This window comes from Coffea arabica, chromosome 6e (assembly GCF_036785885.1).
Source record: "Coffea arabica cultivar ET-39 chromosome 6e, Coffea Arabica ET-39 HiFi, whole genome shotgun sequence".
Lineage (NCBI taxonomy): Eukaryota > Viridiplantae > Streptophyta > Magnoliopsida > Gentianales > Rubiaceae > Coffea > Coffea arabica.
Genome location: NC_092321.1, coordinates 62,683,564 through 62,705,643, shown reverse-complemented (window position 1 = coordinate 62,705,643; position 22,080 = coordinate 62,683,564). Strand labels below are relative to the sequence as shown.

Genomic DNA, 22,080 nt, shown 5'->3' with positions numbered 1-22,080 from the left:
ATTTTAAAGTCTCACAAATCATAAGTTCCGTCTAGCATTTAAACTTCTGCACGTCGTGATTATTTTTGGAATGGTGGATCTTTCCAATTACTATTATTTCGTGATGGAAACAATAATGTGTTTGGATTGCTGAATTATTTCATCTAATATTTTGTTTGTATCATATACATATTTTTTAATTTACTTTTTTATATTTTTAATTATATTTTTATCTCACATACATCACATCACAAAAAAAATTACAGTAATTATTTCAAATAATATTTTAAATAATACTCTATCCAAACAGTTCAGTATACATCAAATTATTATTATACATTTTTCTACGGAAACTCCACAGCTAGCAACTCCCGTGATAGCAATCAATGACTTTCGTTGGTTTCATGCCATTCGTTAGAAAGTTATGGGTCCCAAGGCAGTGAATGTCTATGATTTTTTTTTTGTTTTTTGTTTTTTTGTCCATGATGAATATTCTGCTCCCGAAAACAAAAAGTCGCGTACGCTCTTATGGGCCTATGACTCCCTGACTCTATTGGCCAATGATACACACATTTGGCAAAGTACAAGTGGACAACCTGTAAGAGAAGGACAGCTCCTGATCTTTGTTCAATTTATGTATTCAAGAACAAATTTGCTACGAAAGCATTAGAATCAGAATTGACTGATCAATTGTTAATTTGCCTTCTTCTTTTTCCATCCATTTGTCAAGAAGGGTGAGCCAAAATCCTGAAATTTGTTCTTCCACATGCAATTGAATTGAGACGCTCTTGAATAAAAATTGCTACTCTTGGCTTTTCTTGGTCAACCCATTAGAGATTTGGGACCATTCTCTCCAAGATTCATTCTTTATCGGTTTATTGAGGAAGGGAGGGAATTTTTTTTTTTTTGGGAACTTCAAGTAAGAGATTTATTAGGGTTCAAGAGACTCGAGTCAAGAACATTGATTTTTAAGTTTAAGTGGGATTCTATTTCAGCTGCTTTTTTTTTCCTGGTAATAGCATCTATCGATGCATCCGCAGTTCGATCTTTTATTTCCTCCCTTAATGCTTCCAGTAGAACGAACAATCTATTACTTCTGGTGATGTTCAGGAGCTCTGTAACATGTCCTGTGTAATGGCTTCTGTTAGATATTTTTAGGTGGATATATCATGAATATTGAAACTGTTGCATTGGAATCCTAGTAGACAAGTACATATTATCTTTCTAAAGCCATTGTTCAGTTCATGAATTGTTAAGGTCAAAGAGGCTATTGAACAAATTAATATTGACAACTGAATCAGCTGTTTAGGTCAGAAAATATGCTTTTGAACGACTTGATTGAACTTCTGCTTTCTTGTCTTTGTAGGATTCTATATTTGCTATTTAAACCAGTTTAAAATGTGAAGCTTCCTCCTCTCTTCTGTATAGTTACAGATTTATCTCTTTTCAGGTGTTGTGGAGGATTATTACTTGAAAAGAATTTGAGGCTACGTAAATTGTCTCTCTCATTACTGCTATTATTGCTTCTAATCTTTACAGGCTTAGTGCAATTTTTGGAGGCCCGTTCCTGATTGCTAAGTGGTGTTGCATGCAGAGAAAATAAATTTTTCACGGTAAAGAAGTTGCAACTTTGATGATGCTTTTGGAGTCTTCTTTTCGTAGTTTTCACCTAACCTGAAATTGTCACTTCTTAAAATTGTTTCTATTTTGTTATTGTTTTACTTTGAATTGTAAAAGCTTTACAGTACATGGAGGAATTCCAGACTAGTACCACAGATACTGAAGTAACACAATGGAGCTTCAATTTTTTTCTTCTTCCTGAAATCTCGTTCCAACTTCCAAGCATATTTTTACAGAAAAATAGTTTGAGTTCCAAGTGCAGATTGCCAGTGCTTTGGGTAGGCAGCCCAAATTGTAAGATCATAAACCAAGCTCAAGTTGTACATCTTTAAGTCAAGCGACTGACGGTTTAACTCATCAACAGCTTGAACTTTTGTTGCTGACTTGCAGCACCTTTTTCCGGCCCTCAGGTGTTAAAAAGTAACAGAAATGATGCCTTAAATATTGTCATTGTAAAGGGCAAAAAGTCATCAGCTTGAAATGTGCATGAGTGGTATCAAATTTTTCAAAATGTGTTGCAACATTTTAGGGTACAGTTTCAAGCTCAAGTATGCGGCACTGGACCTCTGTATACACACTGAACTACTGTAACAACATAATGCATTCATATAATATACATTTCAGCAGCTAAGTCTACTGATTCTTAAGCACTGAAAGAAAAGCTAGCCTAGCTTTGCATGCAGCAACGAAAAATTCTCAATTTGTTTCTTCCTCTTGCCGAGTGTACTGCTGATATTCTATGCTAATTGGCTTTTAGATGGGAGATCCAAGCTCTGTACATACAGTGGATGAAGCCCTTTCGACTATTGGTTTCGGAAATTTCCAGACGGTTTTGCTTCTTTATGGTGCACTTGGATGGGTTGCAGAAGCAATGGAATTGATGATTCTCTCCTTCATTGGACCTGTACTTCAGTCTGAATGGGGACTCTCTTCTAGTAAAGAAAGCCTCATATCAACAGTTGTTTTTGCTGGCATGTTGATTGGCGCATATTTGTGGGGTCATATATCAGACAACTGGGGAAGAAAGTAGGCATTCTTTACTCCCCTCCCTATCTCTTCGAGTCTCAAAATTTTATACTACTTCTGAGCTTCATTCCTGAAGTGATAGGATTTCTGTTCCTTTATATTCTTTTCTTTTTTGGCAAAGCATTTAGTCTTCCAATAGTGGTTGACTTAATACCAACAATTCGCAGTGTGCTATAGATCTTGCAATGTACTGTTTGTTGTAAACTTTGATTTTGTTCACTTCCTTCGGCTTTGCTTGCCTTTTCTACCATTTCTAGGAAGGGATTTCTTGGGGCAGCTATACTTAGTGCCGGTGCTGGACTGTTGAGCGCTTTCTCACCAAATTACATAACATTCGTCACTTGTCGATTTTTTGCTGGGATTGGTTTAGCAGCTGGATACTTATTTACATCATGGTTCTTAGAGTTTGTCCCTACTTCAAACAGAGGTTCTTGGATGATGATTTTCTCAAGTTTCTGGACAGTTGGAACAATATTTGAAGCTTCTCTTGCATGGGTGTGCCTATATTTCTAAATTCTTTTAGTCAAATGCTTTTTCTCTTTTGTTGTTTACCTTCTTACGTTCTATCTGTTTGAGGTTAAACATAACGATTTTCTATATTCTACTTGCTGTGACAAGCTTAGATTGGGTGAAATGTATTATACTCTCCTTCTAACCTTACAACCTATAACTTGCTGTGATGATGATTTTCTCAAGTTTCTGGACAGTTGGAACAATATTTGAAGCTTCTCTTGCATGGGTGTGCCTATATTTCTAAATTCTTTTAGTCAAATGCTTTTTCTCTTTTGTTGTTTACCTTCTTACGTTCTATCTGTTTGAGGTTAAACATAACGATTTTCTATATTCTACTTGCTGTGACAAGCTTAGATTGGGTGAAATGTATTATACTCTCCTTCTAACCTTACAACCTATAACCACCAAGGAATTGTTCTCTCCTTGCAAGATTGAGAAGGTTAGTGGGAAAAGTTTTCTTCCCAGTATCCTGATTTTACATTAGGAGGGAAACTTGACCTAAATCTAACAAAGGTGCCTAAGCTTCAAAGTACTTGATTTGCTAATGTCCAATGCTCCTTGAATCCTATCTATGGCCACAAGTATTACACGCCTCAAAAAAGAAAAGAAAGGGAGGGCAATGCATGATCTCTGAATAAATAAAAACGACCTTTAGAATATAGACTTCCCCCTTCATCAGTTGTGGATTAATCAGGCTTTACAGTATTAAAGTTCTGATGTGTATTCACCTCCTTTCTTGCAGTTTGTCTTGCCAAGATGGGGATGGAGGTTGCTACTTGTGCTGTCTTCTGTGCCATATTTTCTTGTGCTTCTGTTTTACAAATGTGTACCCGAGTCTCCACGGTATCTAAGTGCAAAAGGTAGACTGAAAGAAGCACATGAAATTTTGGAGAAAGCAGCACAGCTTAACCGAATGAAACTTCCCTCTGATACCCTTGTTTCTGATCAAGTACAGAACTTGGATGAAGGATTGTCTCTTGTGGAAGAGACACAGTTGCTTTCCTCTTCGCAGAACGAACTACTTGAACCTAGAAATAGATGCCGGCCGCCAACCCTACTTTCACTCTTTTCACAAAAATATATCAGAACAACTCTTCTACTGTGGTTTTTATATTTTGCAAACACATTCTCATATTATGGCGTTATATTGCTGACTTCTCAGCTCAGCTCCATGACAAATAAATGCGGATCAATCACCTTCCTTTCAGTGGGAAGCCAGGATTCTCGCCTTTATATAAATGTCTTTCTTACAAGTTTGGCAGGTAGAAATTTTGATTTTACCACACATTTTTTATGATTAGCTTAATAGTTGGCAATTGGGGGTTATCATGACTTGAAGTTGTTCTGTTCTTCAGAGGTTCCTGGACTTGTTTTAGCAGCATTTATAGTGGACAGAGTCGGTCGCAAAGTCTCCATGGTGATCATGTTTACTCTAGGTTTCATACTCCTATTTCCACTAGTAGCCCAACAAAATGGAGTATTGACTACAGCTTTGTTGTTTGGAGCACGCATGTTTGTTTCAGCTACCTTTGAAGTTGCTTGTGTTTATGCCCCGGAGGTAAGTCTTTGGCCAGCCTCCCTCTGTAAACATGCATATTTATTCCATGTGAAGTATCTCTGTCCCCTTGAATGTTCTGCTAAGCACACTAAGAAACACACAAGCAAATCAAATGCCCTTTCAGGGCGCTCTTATTCTTGATTTCATATCAGTAACATTTCATTGTGAGGGGCATGGCATGGTGATGATATCTGATATGAGTCTTCGACTCCTCGTTTCGCAGAAGGGTACATTGAAACAAGTATTTGGTAGTGATTTTTGCATGGATCCATGTGAAATTTTGATATAAAGTTTCTCGATTCATACATTTTGTTAATACCCTTCTTGTCAATCTATGCTGTTCTTGGCCATTGCAACATAAACACTACAATCCTGGGTAGTTCTTGTTAATAGTTGGGTGGTTCTAATTGCCATCTTTTCACATCCTGATTACAGTTCAATCCATATTATTGTTCACAATCCTTCTTTGTTGGCAGGTATATCCTACTGATATCAGAGCAAGTGCCGTCGGGCTTACAACTTCTATGGGAAGAATTGGTGGCATGCTATGCCCTCTTGTTGCCGTTGCGTTGGTCAGTGATTGCCATCAAACAGCAGCAGTTTTTCTGATCTTGGCAATGATATTTCTTTCAGCACTCTCTGTCGCATTTTTGCCATTTGAAACAGGGGGAAGAGACTTGTCTGAGTCCGTGCATCAGCCCGTAGTTGAATAGATGGCCGAACTCTTTAAGAATGTGTGGTGTTGTAGCCTCAATAAATTTTCATTTGGGCAAAATATGTTTTTCTTAGTTGCCATCAGTAAGTCCCTGTTGTCTGTTATCTCCCTGTGCTCCTATTACTTCAGACTTGAAAGTAGTTTAGGATTTTGGATCCCTGTTTGTTCTCGTCTTTCTATACTACCATAACGTTGAGACTTGAAAGCAGTTCAGAATTCATACGTCTGCAGTACTTTTCCTTCTCAAACAGGGTAAATGTTCTTATTCCTGGTACAAAATCCTCACTGCCCAGCTACGACCACGACCAAACCCCAACCCCCCCCCCCCCCCCCCCCCCCCCCCTTCCTCCAAAAAACAACAAAACCGAAAAAGAAGAGCAAATTTTCTGTTATCATTTGAGCATACAACAGAAGAACATATAAGAAGCGCTATCATAGAAAGAAGAAAGTTCAAAATTTTGCAGCTACTGTTATTCAAAAATCATTATCTAATCTTACAAAGATTATACACGTTTCAGATGCTCTTAACAGCAGATGTGCATCACCTTGCGGCCTCTGCTCTACTGCAATTGGTTTCTTCCTGATCTCTTACAGTGTGTAGACACTTCTAAGCCTGGCTAAAAGTACTTAAGGAAAAATGAAAGTACAAGAAAAGCCTATACTCTCAATCCCACCTGGTGTAGTAGAGCAATCCCTCTCTGAGAAATACAATGTTAAGATACATCCTAGAAAGCTCAGTTGATCTTGGGCTTTGGTCTTCTTGGTCTTAAAATGACCCAGAGTACGACAAGGACGATCAAAAAAGCAGGAACGGTTGTCACGTCAAATTCAACCTTAACTTTCCTCTGCCTTGTGCAATGAATTGGGTGGAGAGTGGCAAGAGTTGAATTTACGTAATCGGCAAAACTGCAAGAGGAGGAATATCATATTCAGTGAATCAGTGAACATGAACGAGAGAGGAGAAAATCTAAATGTGCGACGTTCTGGTGAAAACTCTTAACCTCCTTTGTGTAAATCCATTAGCTGTCAAAAACTTTTGCTAGCTTAGAAAGAGAAAAAGTTTATAACAGTGACATCTATGTGTTCAGTGAATTCCATCCATAGCAGCAGCCCATTTCCTCCCTCAAGCAAATCTCAATTTCAAAAGCTGAAATGTATGTACTCAAACAACCATTCACAGTTCATCATTAAGACGTTCAACATCAATGCTCACCCTTTTGATGCATCCTCCAGTGTATTAAGTAGTCCCATGGCATTGTCATACCGTAGTTCTGCAGTGACGGTTGAAATCTGAAAAAAAAAAAAAAATTATGTGTAACTTTGAGAACGGTCCTAAATACTTGGCTTTGAGAAAACTAGAAATAGAATTGACGATATTGCTGAATTAAATTGCATGGCACATACTCTTCTCCATAGGCTAACGACATAGTTATATTTGTTCACCAACTCACGCTCCATAGATTGAAAGGCCTTGAAAGTCTGTTCCGCTGGTTGCTTGTTAAGTGTTCAACAAATTGGGTAACCGATAATACAGGAATCTTTCACACTAAAAGTAAGGAAAAAGTTATTTGAGCAGAATTCCAGGGCTTCTGCTTTTTTGTCAAGTTCCAAAATGCCCATTCTGACACGAAAATGAAGAAAAAAGAACCTGCAAACTATAGCCAGCAGTCCCGTTTTGCAATAATAAGACATCAGTGTAGCAGAAGAAAAAAAAAAACTTTTTCAATAAATTCTCTGAAGGCATAGCGGGCTATACTCACAAAGCTTATTGCCAGGCAGATCTTAACGAATGAATTTATTTTGTTGGATTAATATGAACTAAACATTACCATGAAGAAAGGATACATGTACGCTCGACAACAAGAAGATGGATTGCAGAATTAACAATTTGTATTGACTCCTCAAGAGTTGTGAGTATATAGCTCCGAGCAATGGTATCAGACTGGAACTTAGAAATATGCCAACCTTGAGAGGTGATGGATAAAGGATTGCAACCTACTGACCAAATCCAGTCCTGTGGCAGAAAAGGAAACATGTGAATACAGGCTGTCTTATAAGTCTCGGCTCCAACACTAAAATCCGTGAGTCATGGAAAAAATGTCCCCTTAAAAGTAGTTTTAATTTCTTTCCACTTCTTAAAGAGGAAATATAATTGATGCTTGCACAGCCAAATTACTTTTATTGAGCACAAGGATTAAAACATTCGATAGTTGGAAACCTCAATCCCCTAATGCAAATAAACATGTAAACACAAGTAGGCAGTAGAGGTTAACAACCATTAGGCAAAAATCAAACTCAAACAAAGGTAAGAATTTCAGATAGCGGCAAGAGCTTTAGAGCAATTCGACTTCAAAAATCATATTATAATCTGGATCAAGTTCCTTGTTCATCGCTGACAATTTTAAGTCCTCTTAACTGTTCATATGTGACAGAAAAAGTTTATTCCCTAGCAAAAAAGAGTGAATATCCAGGCCTCTTCAACCAAATACTGAGCTTAGAAGAGCTTCAGCATTCCATAAATTTTTATGGATATTCATCACAGAATAAATATAGATGCTATGGTTCACCTCTGTTATTCCAGACAACAATTTCATTATGCAAAATTTAAAAAATATTCATTTCTCGGATAATGTGTTCCTAAGTTCTAAGTCATTCAAGTGACACAACTAGTATCTTAACTGCACGACTATTTGTTAAACAAAATTTTATAGCAGGAAAATGAACTACATGGCAACATTCAATATAGTGATGCACAACTTGATTACTAACTGGAAATTTTGCCAAATCATGGGACTTTGAGAAAACAGCGTATTGTGAATGTTACATTTGGAAGGCTATTTTATGTAACGACAGAAAAGGAAATAACCATTGGGAATCGGGTCATCAGAACATTACAACACATTATTTTCATTCACCAGACACTGAAAACTCTCATGTTTTAACTCATTAAGTTAGCCAAAATACTGCCATCCTGAATAAACGATACAGTACTAAAAGATAAAATTATGAATCGTATACCAGGATCTTCTGACAAACTAGTTGCAAGTCACAGTTCCAAGTGATGTGATGGTCTTGTCAGGTTATTTCTTAAAAAATAACCTCAAACATTGCCAAAAGCTTCAACATTGGCACAACCAAAAAATCATGAAGAAGCAATTGACTTAAAGTGGTTTCTTTACATAATGATCAAACAATAACATGAAAATTTGGAGGTTTAAATGCACCCTTACTTTATCAGTTGCAGCAGCTGGCATGGAGATGGGCAAACCCAATAAGATTTTCATGGAAGGCATTGGAAAATGAAGAGCACACACTCACTTCACTAACAAAATAGGATAGTAGAGCATTGAACAGAGAGCAAGCATATCTCATATACAAGACACAGGTAAGACCAACCATTAAGTGGAGACCCAAACTTCAAAGCACATGTGACATACCTCCACTGCAGTTTCATGTGCTTGACTATATACAAGATGAAGAGGAAGTAACCCAGACAAATGTTCAGCAACAGATGCCATTGCAGCTTTTATGGGCCTCCTGTCAATTACAGGTACAAACATAGGTCCTGTTAGCATCTGTGCAGAAACTAGCCAGCATTTTGCTCAGTGAGAAAAAGGCAATGAAACTAATATTGGAGTTTTCTTCTTCCCCAGAGTCTCTAATTAGAATCAAAGCTCATAAGTGCTGTGTTTTTAACAATTTCGAGATCAACATTTAAAGCCAAGAGAACTTTTATGTATTCAACAATCTTTTATTGTCAAAAACCATGCTCAACAAAAAGGTGTCTCAAGCTATACACCTAGTGGTCTCTTTACACAGATCAAGGGCATTTTCCTCATTTTTTTCAAATGAGTTGAAGTTAAAACTGTTAAGCAAAACATATCATGACACCTGACCCATGCACTTAAGTGCAAAATAAAATGGTTGTAAAAATGAAGCTAGTACATGTTCTTTGTGCAACTTTAACTTATAGCAGCTTTTCAGAGGAAACCTGTTGAATTTATATGAAATAGCTTCTTAGTATCACTTTCTGCAAGAACTTCCAAGAGCACAAACTATTTTTCTTTGGAGAATCTGAAAGAGTGTGGAAGATAGTCCTATACTGTACGATGATCTACAAAATGCTTAATCAAAGATTGTTGACACATGGCAAGAACTAAAGAAAGTCAAAGCAAGAGATGAGCTTATGCCAATTTGCTTCAACAGCTGACTTTATATCACAGAAATAGAAAGCAAGGAAGAGCTAGCATTTCAACCCGAGTTGAACAAGCAAAGCAATCATTGATGAGGGAAGATCTCAGGATAGTTTGAGATGACCGGAAAGTAAGACTGATGCTTCTGCTAGCAAGAACAGTGAACAAGCTGCAATTGCGATGATATTACGAAACAGTTAAAGCACGCAATTGCTGGCAAGAGGAGAACCTCATTTACTGAAACTTCTTTGTTTATAGTTGAAGATAAAGAGAGAGGAAAGTTTTACTGATGGTTTTGACAAAATAATATGGTTGAAATGATATGTGAAATCGACTTCAACTCTAGTTAACTAGACTTCTATTCAACGGCTAAACTTAACACAGTATTCAAAAATTGAGGAACAAAGTTTTTCAGAACATATCAAAATGACTTATTCACGTAAGCACTCCAGGAAAGAATTTTAATTGCAGTTATAACTGCCTTAACCTTGAGATAACATCATAACAATAATCTGTCAATAATCAACAGCAAGGGCTATATAATTTACCTCAAGTCCAATAGAAGGGACTGTCCATTGCATTGTAGGTGGCTTTCCCATGATGATTCTTCTGACTGAACAACAATTACCATATCAGAAAGTGCCTTTGCCTGGTAATATTTGTCAACCAACACTGGATCACCATGGATAAACCAAAAAATGGGAACCTCCAGTGTGGACCTGCTATGTGCATGTGAACCTGCATCACCAAAGTTATTTCACTTAAAACTCACCCATCCTAGAACAGGTCATGAATTGGGTGTTTAGCAAAAGCTCAAATCTTATACTTCTTTCCTTTTGTTAAGACAACCAGAACTCAAACATAACAAATTCCTCTGTTGCAGCTAAGAAACACCCCCATGGAACAGTCGACCCCGGGATGCAGTAAAGATCTTTGTCTCCCCATTATTTAAGTATCCATTTGAATTGAGGGACTTAGGCTGACATGGAAATGAAATCCTCAGCTCAATTCCCCTCAAATGTTTGGACGACTTAGCAGAGATATCGAATTGACATCACTTTACAGAATTGATGCATTTTAGGCATCAGAACCAGTGAATTTCAAATTCCCTCTAATTGTCTAGTTTTTCAAATCATTAATTTCACACCCTCTCTGACTTTAGCTCTTTCCCCCTCTCCAACCGTTGCCTCACATCTACTTCCCTATTTCTGTATGAATCAACTGTTGTCTACAGAGTAATGCATCTAAGGATTGTATTTTGGAGTGTACCCTGCTGCTTTGTCCGAGTGCCGATGAGCATGATAAACGAGAGAGAGAGATATTTTCTTAATCTTGGGTTGTGTTAGGTGATCCGGACGTTGTGAATATGAAGCAAAGTACATTAATGCTTCAAACATTAAAGCTGATGTTACACCAGAACATCTTCAGTTTCCCATTTTACCACTGTTTCTGTTCATTGTAAATTCTCTGTCCTGTGATGATACCCGGCCAAACAGCGACTTCAGTAGATGAGGATTTCAAATTTCCTTAATCCAAATGGACCCCACAGATATTCATAATGCAATTTACAACATTTCATAACATGTCACTTTAGGTTAAAGAGTCCTAGTATATTGCGAATTTGGCAATGCAGAAGATCACCCACCATTCACCACATGGGCACACACCACTAGGGAATACTGATTTTGCCCTCAGGGAACAATGATTTTACACTTTTGGGTACTCATCCCTTGGCTTTCGATACCAGTCAGTACTGGCATGCAGTGCCAAAAAATACCCCTTCAGCACTAAGAATAGCCTAAGTTAAAATGCAAATCACATTTAAACTATCAAATGAGTAGCCCCCATGAATAACCACTATAGCAAGTAGCAAAAGAATTTTTATAATGATTATTAAGTAGACTTAATATGTATTGAATAAAACAGAAGATAAAACCAAAGTATAACTTTTAGCCTACAAATGATTCAACTTTTTAAACACTGCACGAGAACAGATCCTCAGATGATGAATTAGGTTACTATAGAACATGTAAATGAAGATGCTTAAAAAACTCAAAAAGAAACCACACCTTTCAAGGAACCATGTTCATTCAACCTCTGCAACTGATGTTGAAGAATTGAAGAGTCAAGGTAGGTGCGAACAGTTTTTCTGTAGGTTCCATTAACAAGCAGTAGTGGGACAGCAGCTGCTCTACGAGCAACAGAGAAGGCCATTGCCAATGCAGAATCCTCAGACAGTGGCAACCTGTGAAATCACCACAATAAAGTACTGAAACTTAAGAGAAGCACGCTAAACACCTAATCAACCATACTTGACAAAGAGAAAGTTTCACCTTGTATGCATGTTGGTGGTACAGGAAGGTGGAAATGGGAGGATAAAAATGGAGAAAATAAAGACCAGTAATTGTGGTTGAGTCACAACACTGATTTACAAATTGATCAATGCAAATAAAAGAAAAAAAAAAGACATGAACAACAGAAAACATAAAATAGATAACAGGTAACAAAAAATCCTCACATCTGCTGACTGAACATCACTTTCTGAGAAGGCACGACCAGAGAGGAAAGGCCATCCTGAAGACTTTTAAGATCAACAGGTAACAGCTTGATGTTCCTTGTTTTCTGCATAAAGAAGTTGCAAAACAATGATGAATTTTTTGTTTCAAAAAAAGTTGCAACATTTCAACCTTCTTAGAGCATCTCATACCTCCTGCGTGATGAAAAATAACTGAAAAGATATTTTCTCATAATAATGGAAAGCCCCATCTGCAAGGGAAGGAGATATTATGTGTCTCATGGAACCCCACAAAGTGGCACCTAAATGTGCAAGGAAGGTATCACGCGCGACTGTGTAATTCTGGGAACCCTGAAAACCAAACATCACTTTTTAAACCAACTGTATTCAGATGAAAAGGAAGAGAAATAGTGCACTACCAAAACAACTCTACCTCACTATAGAAGTAATTTTAATTTCTACAAGGAAAGATGATCGAAAAGTTTGTCACAAGCAAATGGAACAAACCTCATAAGTTTCACTAAACAAGTTCCAGTTCTCCATTCGCTTCAAGGCATCGATCGCCTTTTTCTTATGGCTTTCATCATATTCCTCTCCCTCAAAAGATTGGAGCTCATTTTTCAAGTCTTGCATTCTCTCGTCAAGCTCTGGCATGCCAATGTAACAGCCAAATGTTCATACACAGTAGATACACAAACAGGAAAGCTAACACTGCTACAGGATAAGGTTCGAAGTTACATCTTCAATTTGTGAAACTAAAACAATGGATATTTTCTAACAATAAAAGTACCAAGGATAATCTCCAAAATATTGAATGAGGATGACGCTAATAAATAACATCCCAACAATCCACCATGCTAATTAGGTGTGAAAATAAGGGAAGCTAGAATCACGCAGTAAAGGACTAGCACGAGCAAGAAGCAGATTTGCTACCTTCACAAAGAGCAAGCTTAACCCTCCTTCCCTTGCAATGTTTGAATGCAAACAGCTCATATATATCAATTTCCGCAAGAAGGATATCAATTGCGTGATGGTCTTTCTGAAACATTTGCAGAAATAAATTGTATAATAGTTCAAGACAAAGATAGAATATCCCATTCAACCATACAATTTGAAAGACAAAATAAATCTCACACATGCATACAAAAAAAATTCTCACAGATGCACATTTTCCTTCAAGTGCAGCAATATTCAATCAGAGATAGAAAAGAAGTCACCAAAGAGAACACCAATACCAATCCAAAAACATCAGATCACCAGTGCTAGGGGTAATAACCACTGATCAGCTTCTTAAGTCAAGATCAATTTCTCAGAAGAGGATAAGGAAGAATTAGTTCAACATAAAAACCACTCAAATTCAGTTTACATTTTAACTGATAACATAACAATTGTTCTCCTACCCACAAGAATGCTGCAAATAATTCTCTTGGACCTTTAGAATTCTGATCAAAGGTGAAGATAACAGGAAAATTAATTGCCAGTAAGCATTAGATAAGTATCTATACAGAAGTTCATGCACCACATGTATCAATTTTCTATGCTCTATGACTTAAATAAACCATGAAATCCAACCTCCAACAGATGGAAGCATCAAAATAATGATGACTGGATTTTGTTCATGCTAAATGACCACAAGTAGAGTCTAAAAACTCAAATCGAAGCATGATGCAATAGGCTAATTCAGAAACAATGGGTCCAATGTGAACTATGCTGCATTAGCCAACATAGGAAGTACAATAGGCTATAAACACCTATTTCAAGATAAGATGAGCAATCTATTCTCCTAGGAGGTCAACTTATACGGGTTATATGAGTTCCACATGCCACTAGATCATGCTGATAACTCCTAACCTGTTAAATTGGACTACTCCAGGTACATTAAGAATTACTTGTGATCTAATTTTCCCTGTGCGGTATTTGGTCACTGCCAGGACATTCTCTAATTTCCAGAAGTTGTGTTTGACATTTTGGTAGTTTTAAATTAACTTCATTGTTAGTGCCACTAAATTTTTAGGAGACATCATACTTCCATGGGAGTGGAAAGATCTAGGCTATCCTCATAAGCTGCCTGCACTTCAATTCATTAAAAGATCATAGCTTTCAAGACATCATTCACTGTTGACCAAACAGCTTTCAGCCCACAAAGGAGTCTGTCCAACTCCTTTCATCCTAATTTCAACCTTTCTAAGTCTTCAATCAGATAACAGACTAAACTACAAAACCTAAACAATTTGTATAACCACATTACAATAAACATCTCTATATAGCCATCATTCAACCTTGGTTCATCATCACATCCCCAGAGTAGACACCACAATTCTTGTCCAAAGTAGGTCATATATTCCCCAATTATTAGCGAATGTCTTGAATCAGAACGTCATAGAGACACTAAAGTGTAGAAAAAAGGGACCAGTACTCCTGTTGACTAAGAAGCATCCAGTCAAACCACATAAATCAAGCAGCTTTAAAAACTAAAGAACTGACTAGTTTGTCAATGGCTACAATGAACAAAAAGAAACCACTAAGATGGAACAACAGCAGCATGAAGCGAAAACTGGCACTTTGAGTACTTCAGTTCAAATATGATTTAAAACGGCCAATCTTTTCTTTGCATGAAATCATGCAGCACAATTCTAGATCTCAGTTTTTGCAGGCCAGAGTTAATCCAGGCAATCTGTACTTAAATTTTACAATAACATGCGGAATTAGCAATGTTGATTAGATGAACTAAAGCAAGAAAAGGATAATATGCTAAAGTGAAAGATCTTTTGACAGCACATACATCACCAAATACAGCAAACTTTTCCTGAATTGCCTCTTGCAAGCGATCTTCAGCTTCATCTTCAGAAATTTCTGGGGAAAAAAAAAGAACAAAACAAAGAAACCTAAAAATAGTTAAAAAATAGAAGGATTGACAATCAACTATGCAAACATAGTCGCTTGATGACACATCAAAACCAAAGTGGACAATTAAAGCATCGCAGGTAACTACCCTATTGTATTACGTAAATTGCTACAAACATGGAAACATTTCAAAATCTATCCTTTATGATTTGGATTTCCAAATCCTACAGCAAGTTAAGACAGGGACTTTATATATGACCACGTATGCTGTGCTCAAACGTCACATGCCACTCAAGTATATGACGCACATAAGATGCTAAACATGGAGATAGCTCAAAACGATATTTGTTTATGTTTTCCATATCCAAATCCTACAGAAAATAGAACAGGGACCTTCCATGACTTGGAATAACATGTGCACGATGTCACATGCCTTACAGCAATAATAGTACTACAAAGTTAAGAATGACATTTTAAAAAAAATTGTCGAAAATGCTTCTGTTGCACTTATCATTAATCACATCCACTTGTAGACCTTGAAGAATATTTGCATAAATAATTGCCTCAAACTTTTATCTAAAACTCCACCAACGGTTTTTTCTAAACTTTTAATCACACCCACTTAATAGACCTTGGAGACTATTTGCATAAATAATTGTCTCCAACTTTTACCTAAAACTGCGCCAATGGTTTTTTCAACATTGGGTAGGCTCAAATCTGTCCGCACACCTTCTCCACCAACAGCAGGACCCCATGAAAAAGGACCCGCAGTTAAATCAATAAATGCCCACCTGATACGCAAATGAATCAATAAGAAGACTTGAGAGAGAGAGAGAGAGAGAGAGAGGCAGGGGGAAGGACAAACCTCTCCTTTCCAATCCACGCATCTGTAAGGCATTCTGCATGAAAGCCATTAAAATCCCCAGACTTAATATTCTTCTCAAACAGAAGCTTCAAATCTTCATATTTACCCCTCAAGGACTAGAAACAGCAATATTAGTTAGAATAACAGTTGGAGAAAATTTTTGAAGTAAGTTTGAAACCTGTTTTCAAACAGCTTTCCTTTTTGGCATGAAACATCCAAGATATGAGATGTTGCAAAGAAACAATGCAGCTTCAATTTCTCTTAAAATTCATGATTTTTAAAGACAACAAACTTAATACCTGCAAAATTTTGCTCTGAATGATATCAGCCGCGTCCTTCCCTTGATATTGCCTTTCAATATTGTTGAGTGCATCTAGGCAATGATTATACCATTCCACCTGAAAATTTGTTGCAGAACCAAGGAAGAATCACTAAAAAGCTTACTACCCTCCAGGAATGTGTTGTTTTGCCCACAAAAAATGGATAAGCAATTGACAAAAGGAATATCTACTGTGCTGACACAATTACCAGGTCTAATATTGTACACTTTTCACGAAGACTCGACTTCATGTTGCCATGTTAAGAATAAAACCTACACATGGGCTTCTATTAGTGAAAGCATTTCTATTCAGCATACAGTTGCACCAATAAATCCATGTGCACCAATTTTACTCGTAACCCTTTTTACAATGTTTATCCCCTAATCTAGAATAGGGGTCTGTTTGATAACATAAAAAAGTGCTGAAACTGAACCTTTTTAGACATTCAGATGTTTTGAGTGTTTGATAAATGAAAATCCATCTACTAAACTTGTTAAGCAGTGCTGAATTTGTATGTATTTTTTTCAGCACAAGAATCCTAACTGAATGCTTAATTCTGATAAGAATCAATAGAATTACTTCAACAACTTTATTTTATCTACCAAATCTACCCTTGTTTGTTAATTATGTTCAAAATTCTTATCTAATTAAATAACCTGATATTTTCTATCTAACGGTTTTTTGTTTCTCTTTTCTCCTTTTTTAATGACTTTCACATTTTCTTCATACTCCTCATATAATATATTTCATCTTTTATATTTATTTGATTTAAAAATAAATATTGTCATTTTCATACCTAACAATTTTAAACAAATTAAATCATAGGTTCTATTTCTTTTTTGAATGAAAAGATATAAGGGCAAAATTGTCAAATTAAACTTATTAAGCATTTAGTTATAAATATTTATCAAATAGAATAAATATATTTAACATTAAAATTCAGACATTCATATATTTCTTTTCAGTGCTTAAATTTCAGCAAATTTATTGTTTCAATATTCAGATTCAATTTTATCAAACGGAACCTAGGTCACCAGAAATTCAGATTAGTGCAGCCAGAACAGTGGCTCATCTCTAGGATCTACTAATCTTTTCATGTACTAATAAGAATGCGATATTCATTGGAATCAACCATCCAAAAAAGTCAACGACATCCACAAGTACTAAGCTGCAAAAATCATCATAGGTGAATCTGCTGTAACAAGCCCAGTGTTTACAAAAATAAAAAGGGTGTCATATCCCCATTCTTTTTCTTTTCCACCACAGAAGTCAGCTCTCCACATTTCCTAGCAATCTGCTTAAGCTCCATGACATTATTTCTAGGAGGACTTCTGACTCGAACAGGTACTGGTAACTTGTTTTCAATCTAGTGGCAGACACATAACGACCAACAGACAAGTTATAATGAACAGTAGGTCTATTTCCAACAAGCACTATTGTTGATTTCAAGATGATACATAAACTCTCAAGCTCATTCTGATCAAAGGGAGGCGACGGAGAAAACCACATCCATCATAGGCAAGGTTATTATATAGGACAATTATTTCCCTTTAACTGATAAGGCAAGCATATGTTAAAGTACAGAATATTAACTTCACAAACTCAAGCAGAAGCAGACAAACCGTATCGGTATCTTCTGTAATTGTCCAGGAAAATTTTGCCATTGTACGCTTTTCATGTGAAGGACTTTCGATCTTTTCAAGAGCTGAAAATTTTTCAAACACAACACAATTATTACGGACAAAAAAGAGTAGGAACTTAAAAGCTCGGGTTCCAAAACAACAAAGAAGGTGGTAGAGTGCATGATCCACGCACCAAGAACACTATCTGGGACACTTCCTGACTGAAAAATTCTTGATTGCAAGGCCTTATTCTGTTAGAACATATAACTGTCAGCATGCATTTCAACAAATTTACTCAACAAAAAGGACTGAGAACAAAACCATGACATTTCAAATTATTTAAAACAAAGTCATCAGCAGAATTATCAACAAAGAATAACAAGTTCTACTCCATAAGTTACAGAACTTGGAGTTTTGGAAAAAAATTTAAAAATAGATTCATAAGAACTAGCAGAGCTAAAATTACCTCCTTAAGAAGGTTTATCTCAGTCTCGGATAACCCTCTCCTGCATAATTAATAAAGTAAATAACCTAGGATAAGAATATTAAACATGCTCTAATTTCCTAAAAGAGGAATACACTTAGCTCAGAGTAACCAATATTCAGGTCAAGAAAATTATGAGCAGAAATTAACATCACTAAGCAAGTGTAACTTCATTCTATGTACAAAGGTCATCTAGATGCAACACCTAACAGGAAAAGCCAATACGTCTATGGTCAATTTAGATTATTTTAAGTTCATGACTCATGAGTTTCAAAAATATTTAGTAAGATATAGTATGAGCCAGTTTGGCTACATCATAGTTTGTAGAGGAAACTTAGAACTGGATTTACTAGCCTTCTAAACTGTCAAAAGCCATCATAATCTCCAAATCAGAAATAGACATGCCTGTAGCCATATTTAGTTCTTTTTCCCTCGCGCTTAGGATTCAAGATAAATATGTTGTAAGCATCTCCTAAATGCAAATATTCCACAAGACTAGTGAAGAGGACACCCATCATATCCACATCGACCTGCCAAAGACCAGCTACATCATCCCTATGGAAAAGATAAGAACAAAAAGGTTATAGAAGAATAGACATGACGAAAGATCACTATGGAACCAAAAGTAATGTTAAGTGTACCTAAATTTGAAGAAAAGAATAGATACCTTGTATCCAGCACATCATCCTTGCGTCCAAAGACATCTATTGCATGCTCAAATATAGACGTGACTTTCTCACCCAGTTCAATGCCATGAACAGAGAAGCTACACAAGAATCAAAAAGAATCACTAGATTTTCTAAACATCATGAAATTAAAATCTTTTAATTACATCCTATAAGTGCTAATATTTCAATGAACAATTAAGAAGAAATTATACTTGTAGTTTATACGACTGACTAGAGGAAGATGATGCCGTTGTTCTCTATCTATGCTTATCTTGTAAAATGGGGTCAAAACTTCACCAATCTGAGGGATCCTCGAATGCTCAAAGACGTGATCAATTTTTGTGAACCAGCGCTCCAGTTCTTCAGCATGTAACTTAAATGCTACATTAGAAAACCAAAATTTGATGTATAAGACCACTGCTCTTGCAAAAATTACCCATGAGACCATGTTAATATAATCAGTTGTTCATAAAATTTACCTTGATTCCCCTTCCCTTCAAACCCTATGAAAATGAAATTCACAGGGACAGGAAAGTACATTGCATCAACCTCAAAAAGCTTCAGATAGTGTCCAATAGTGCCTGAGGTATAAAGAGGAAAGAAGCTTATCCAAATATATTCAACTGGTACAGCATAACCAATTCGTAGGTGAAATTTGGTCCTATGCACAGTAAGAAATCGTAGCTGCATATTTTAAATGCCCTCTAAAAAGAGAGTACTGTCAGTTAGGATGCAAACACAAATTACTTTGCAGGACTACGAAGACAACAGACTCACTTTGTATAGCAATACAATTTCAGAGAAACCAATGCTGGCAAAGATTCCAAAAAGCATGCCGCTTTCAAGCAAAGTATTGCAAATTTTCAATCCATCAAGCAAGCAAAGTGACCAAAAACAGGTTCTAGAGTTGTACTAATAAGGCAATAAACTGCTTGACAACCAACTTTCATATCACTTCCCATCCCTCCCCCACCACATTTGCAGCTGACAGTAAAAAAATTGATCAAATGGTACAGAGTCAGTCAGAAAACAGTTTAGCGCTCAATAACTTTTCTAAGGCACCACAAGGAACTCATTAATAATTTGCATAGCCTAAGGCATACGTTCAGGAAGACCTATGTGTTGATATCTCAAAGTTCAGCATGTATCAGTCTCCTATATGAGACAAAGATAGAAAATAATAGATGCGTCTACAAACTTAAATAAACAGACTTAGCATGCATCCTTCTCGTTTCTCCTACAACTGCAATCCATCTTTCTAAGATTGGTTTTAAGTAAAGATCATACAAACACTATGTGAAAGATGGGGAAAGTACTACTCATATCTGACTAAAAAAGGCCTCAACTCTGACCTCTGAAAGATCACTAGAGCTTAGAATAACACATGAAAGAATGTATTTCCTCAAACTGAAACTCCATGCATTTTAATTACAGCTAGAATAGTTGCCTCCTAAAATTTTATCTATGTGGGTATGTAAATTCTTCTAAATGATATTAGATTACAAGAGAATTTAGTTATCAAGCAAAAAATCTCTACTCATTCCCAGTTATAGAAAAACAAAAAATTTCTACTCATTCCCAGTTATAGAAAAATACTATGTAAACTACTCGACCTCTAAAGCTGTAACTGTACAAAAGGTCACAAGTCAACTGAGATGAACTAAAAACTCCGCTAGCCACAAGAAGCCGGTTGTACTGATAACCCTATGGATGAGGGAAGAGTAGCAGAACATGAAAGAGATACGTTAATCGGTTAATCGGTAAAACAGGACAAAAGAATAACCGTGCAGGACACAGGATGGTATGCGATCACATAAACCCTAAAGAAAGACAGCCAAGTTCAGACAAAAAGAGAAAAAAAAAAAGGTAAAAGAAAAGACAAGTACCTGCCTTGGTGTAATTAGCAGCACTCTCTTTGTCAGGTTTAGATGATTCCAAATCATCAAAATCTGCGCTCATCAAATTAAAAAAAAAAAAAAAAAAGAGCATTCAAGAAAAGGCCATTTTCCAATTCCAGAACTAAAATTACACAAAATCCGAGAAACATCAACATACCAGTACGTAAAACAGACTCGCTCCAAAACCTACTCTTCTCTTTGAGGTTGAACAATGAAAACACAGATGATCGTCCACTTTTACGCTGCCCAACTCGTGACCCATAGGATCCATTCCCCAGTAACTATGAATAAAAATGTTTCCCCAAACAATCAGTAAAACCCATACACACGATGAAGAAAATTCTCAACTTATAACATTCTAAAATCTTAACAAAATCCTATTCTGTTGTAAAGTTAATTCAAATCAATTGAATTCCAATGTAAACTTAAATTGATTTTCAACCAGAGTTTCCATAATCAACTATCAGTAACACCATAATCCTATATTTAACAACATACAAAGTCGAGCACGGCGCCAATAATAAATGAAGTGAAAATCAGAAATTATTCTAAAAAAACAGAGGAAAAAATATACATGCTTTCAACTAATGCAAAACAGGAACCTAATTACCACCCTACAAGCAGCAAAACAGATACAACTTCATCAATCACCAAAAAAGAAAAAGAAAAACTCTAAAACATGAGACTTTCAATCAGAATTAAACTAATAAAAGTCAAAAATAGAAATAGGTCGGGCGGAATTAGAAAAGGTCGCAGAAAATCAGTGATTTGGCAAGCAAAACGGAGCTGAAAAAGCCAGCAATTCAAAGCGAAATTAAGAGACGAAGGAATTGGATTAATACCAAAATCAAGAGGAAGAAGAAAGAGAATGATCGATTGAAACGACGTCGAAACATCAGGCTTGGCTGTGGATCTCTCTCCGCTACACTGAAATGCGTGCTCGGCTTCTGTCAATGTGAGAGGGAAAAGCGAGAAGAGACTATTGAAGACGACCGGAGACTAACGGCAATAGATTAAGGGAAAAAAAAATTATTATTGTTTTTGGGTTAGTTTGGAGGATTGGGTTGGGCTTCCGGGAGACAGCCGGACGGGTTGTTTTGGAATCTAAGGCTCATATAAGGTGCCCAATTTGAACTATTCTCTTTTTTTGAAAAAAAAAATTATTGAGCATTTTTTTTAAATGAGTAAATAAAACTGCAAACAAGTCAAGTCGAGTCTGAAATTTGATCTAAGTCTCAACTTAATTTTATCGAATTCGAC

At 36.4% G+C, this 22,080-nt stretch overlaps 2 protein-coding genes across 8 annotated transcripts; one reads left to right on the top strand and one right to left on the bottom strand.

Annotated features, from left to right (window-relative positions):
* The first annotated feature begins 561 nt into the window (after nucleotides 1-561).
* LOC113695631 (organic cation/carnitine transporter 7-like) lies at nucleotides 562-5,631 on the top strand. 6 transcript variants are annotated; one of them, XM_072055971.1, is made up of 8 exons: nucleotides 562-713; nucleotides 1,519-1,592; nucleotides 1,862-2,009; nucleotides 2,357-2,625; nucleotides 2,883-3,120; nucleotides 3,881-4,400; nucleotides 4,494-4,696; nucleotides 5,173-5,631. In XM_072055971.1, exons 4-8 carry the CDS (start codon nucleotides 2,357-2,359, stop codon nucleotides 5,407-5,409), a joined length of 1,467 nt encoding a protein of 488 aa, XP_071912072.1. In that variant the 5' UTR covers nucleotides 562-713; nucleotides 1,519-1,592; nucleotides 1,862-2,009; the 3' UTR covers nucleotides 5,410-5,631. The 6 variants fall into 6 exon arrangements, with proteins under 6 accessions (XP_071912072.1, XP_071912070.1, XP_027070556.2 ...); XM_072055969.1 differs by having other exon boundaries at nucleotides 1,717-2,009; XM_072055970.1 differs by having other exon boundaries at nucleotides 567-991.
* A 194-nt stretch (nucleotides 5,632-5,825) lies between these two features.
* LOC113696949 (uncharacterized) lies at nucleotides 5,826-21,902 on the bottom strand. Of its 2 annotated transcripts, XM_072055966.1 has the most exons (25): nucleotides 21,663-21,902; nucleotides 20,978-21,101; nucleotides 20,809-20,871; nucleotides 19,402-19,503; nucleotides 19,135-19,303; nucleotides 18,922-19,020; nucleotides 18,660-18,809; nucleotides 18,237-18,276; nucleotides 17,964-18,021; nucleotides 17,771-17,853; nucleotides 16,128-16,226; nucleotides 15,829-15,944; nucleotides 15,636-15,754; nucleotides 14,902-14,972; nucleotides 13,053-13,158; nucleotides 12,627-12,766; nucleotides 12,312-12,470; nucleotides 12,123-12,226; nucleotides 11,674-11,849; nucleotides 10,153-10,342; nucleotides 8,849-8,948; nucleotides 7,257-7,425; nucleotides 6,816-6,898; nucleotides 6,625-6,701; nucleotides 5,826-6,317 (listed from the first exon to the last, which is right to left on the bottom strand). In XM_072055966.1, the coding sequence occupies exons 1-25, from the start codon at nucleotides 21,714-21,716 to the stop codon at nucleotides 6,146-6,148; spliced, it is 2,823 nt and encodes a 940-aa protein (XP_071912067.1). In that variant the 5' UTR covers nucleotides 21,717-21,902; the 3' UTR covers nucleotides 5,826-6,145. The 2 variants fall into 2 exon arrangements, with proteins under 2 accessions (XP_071912067.1, XP_071912068.1); XM_072055967.1 differs by lacking the exon at nucleotides 21,663-21,902 and having other exon boundaries at nucleotides 20,813-20,871; nucleotides 20,978-21,057.
* Between the last annotated feature and the right edge of the window lie 178 nt (nucleotides 21,903-22,080).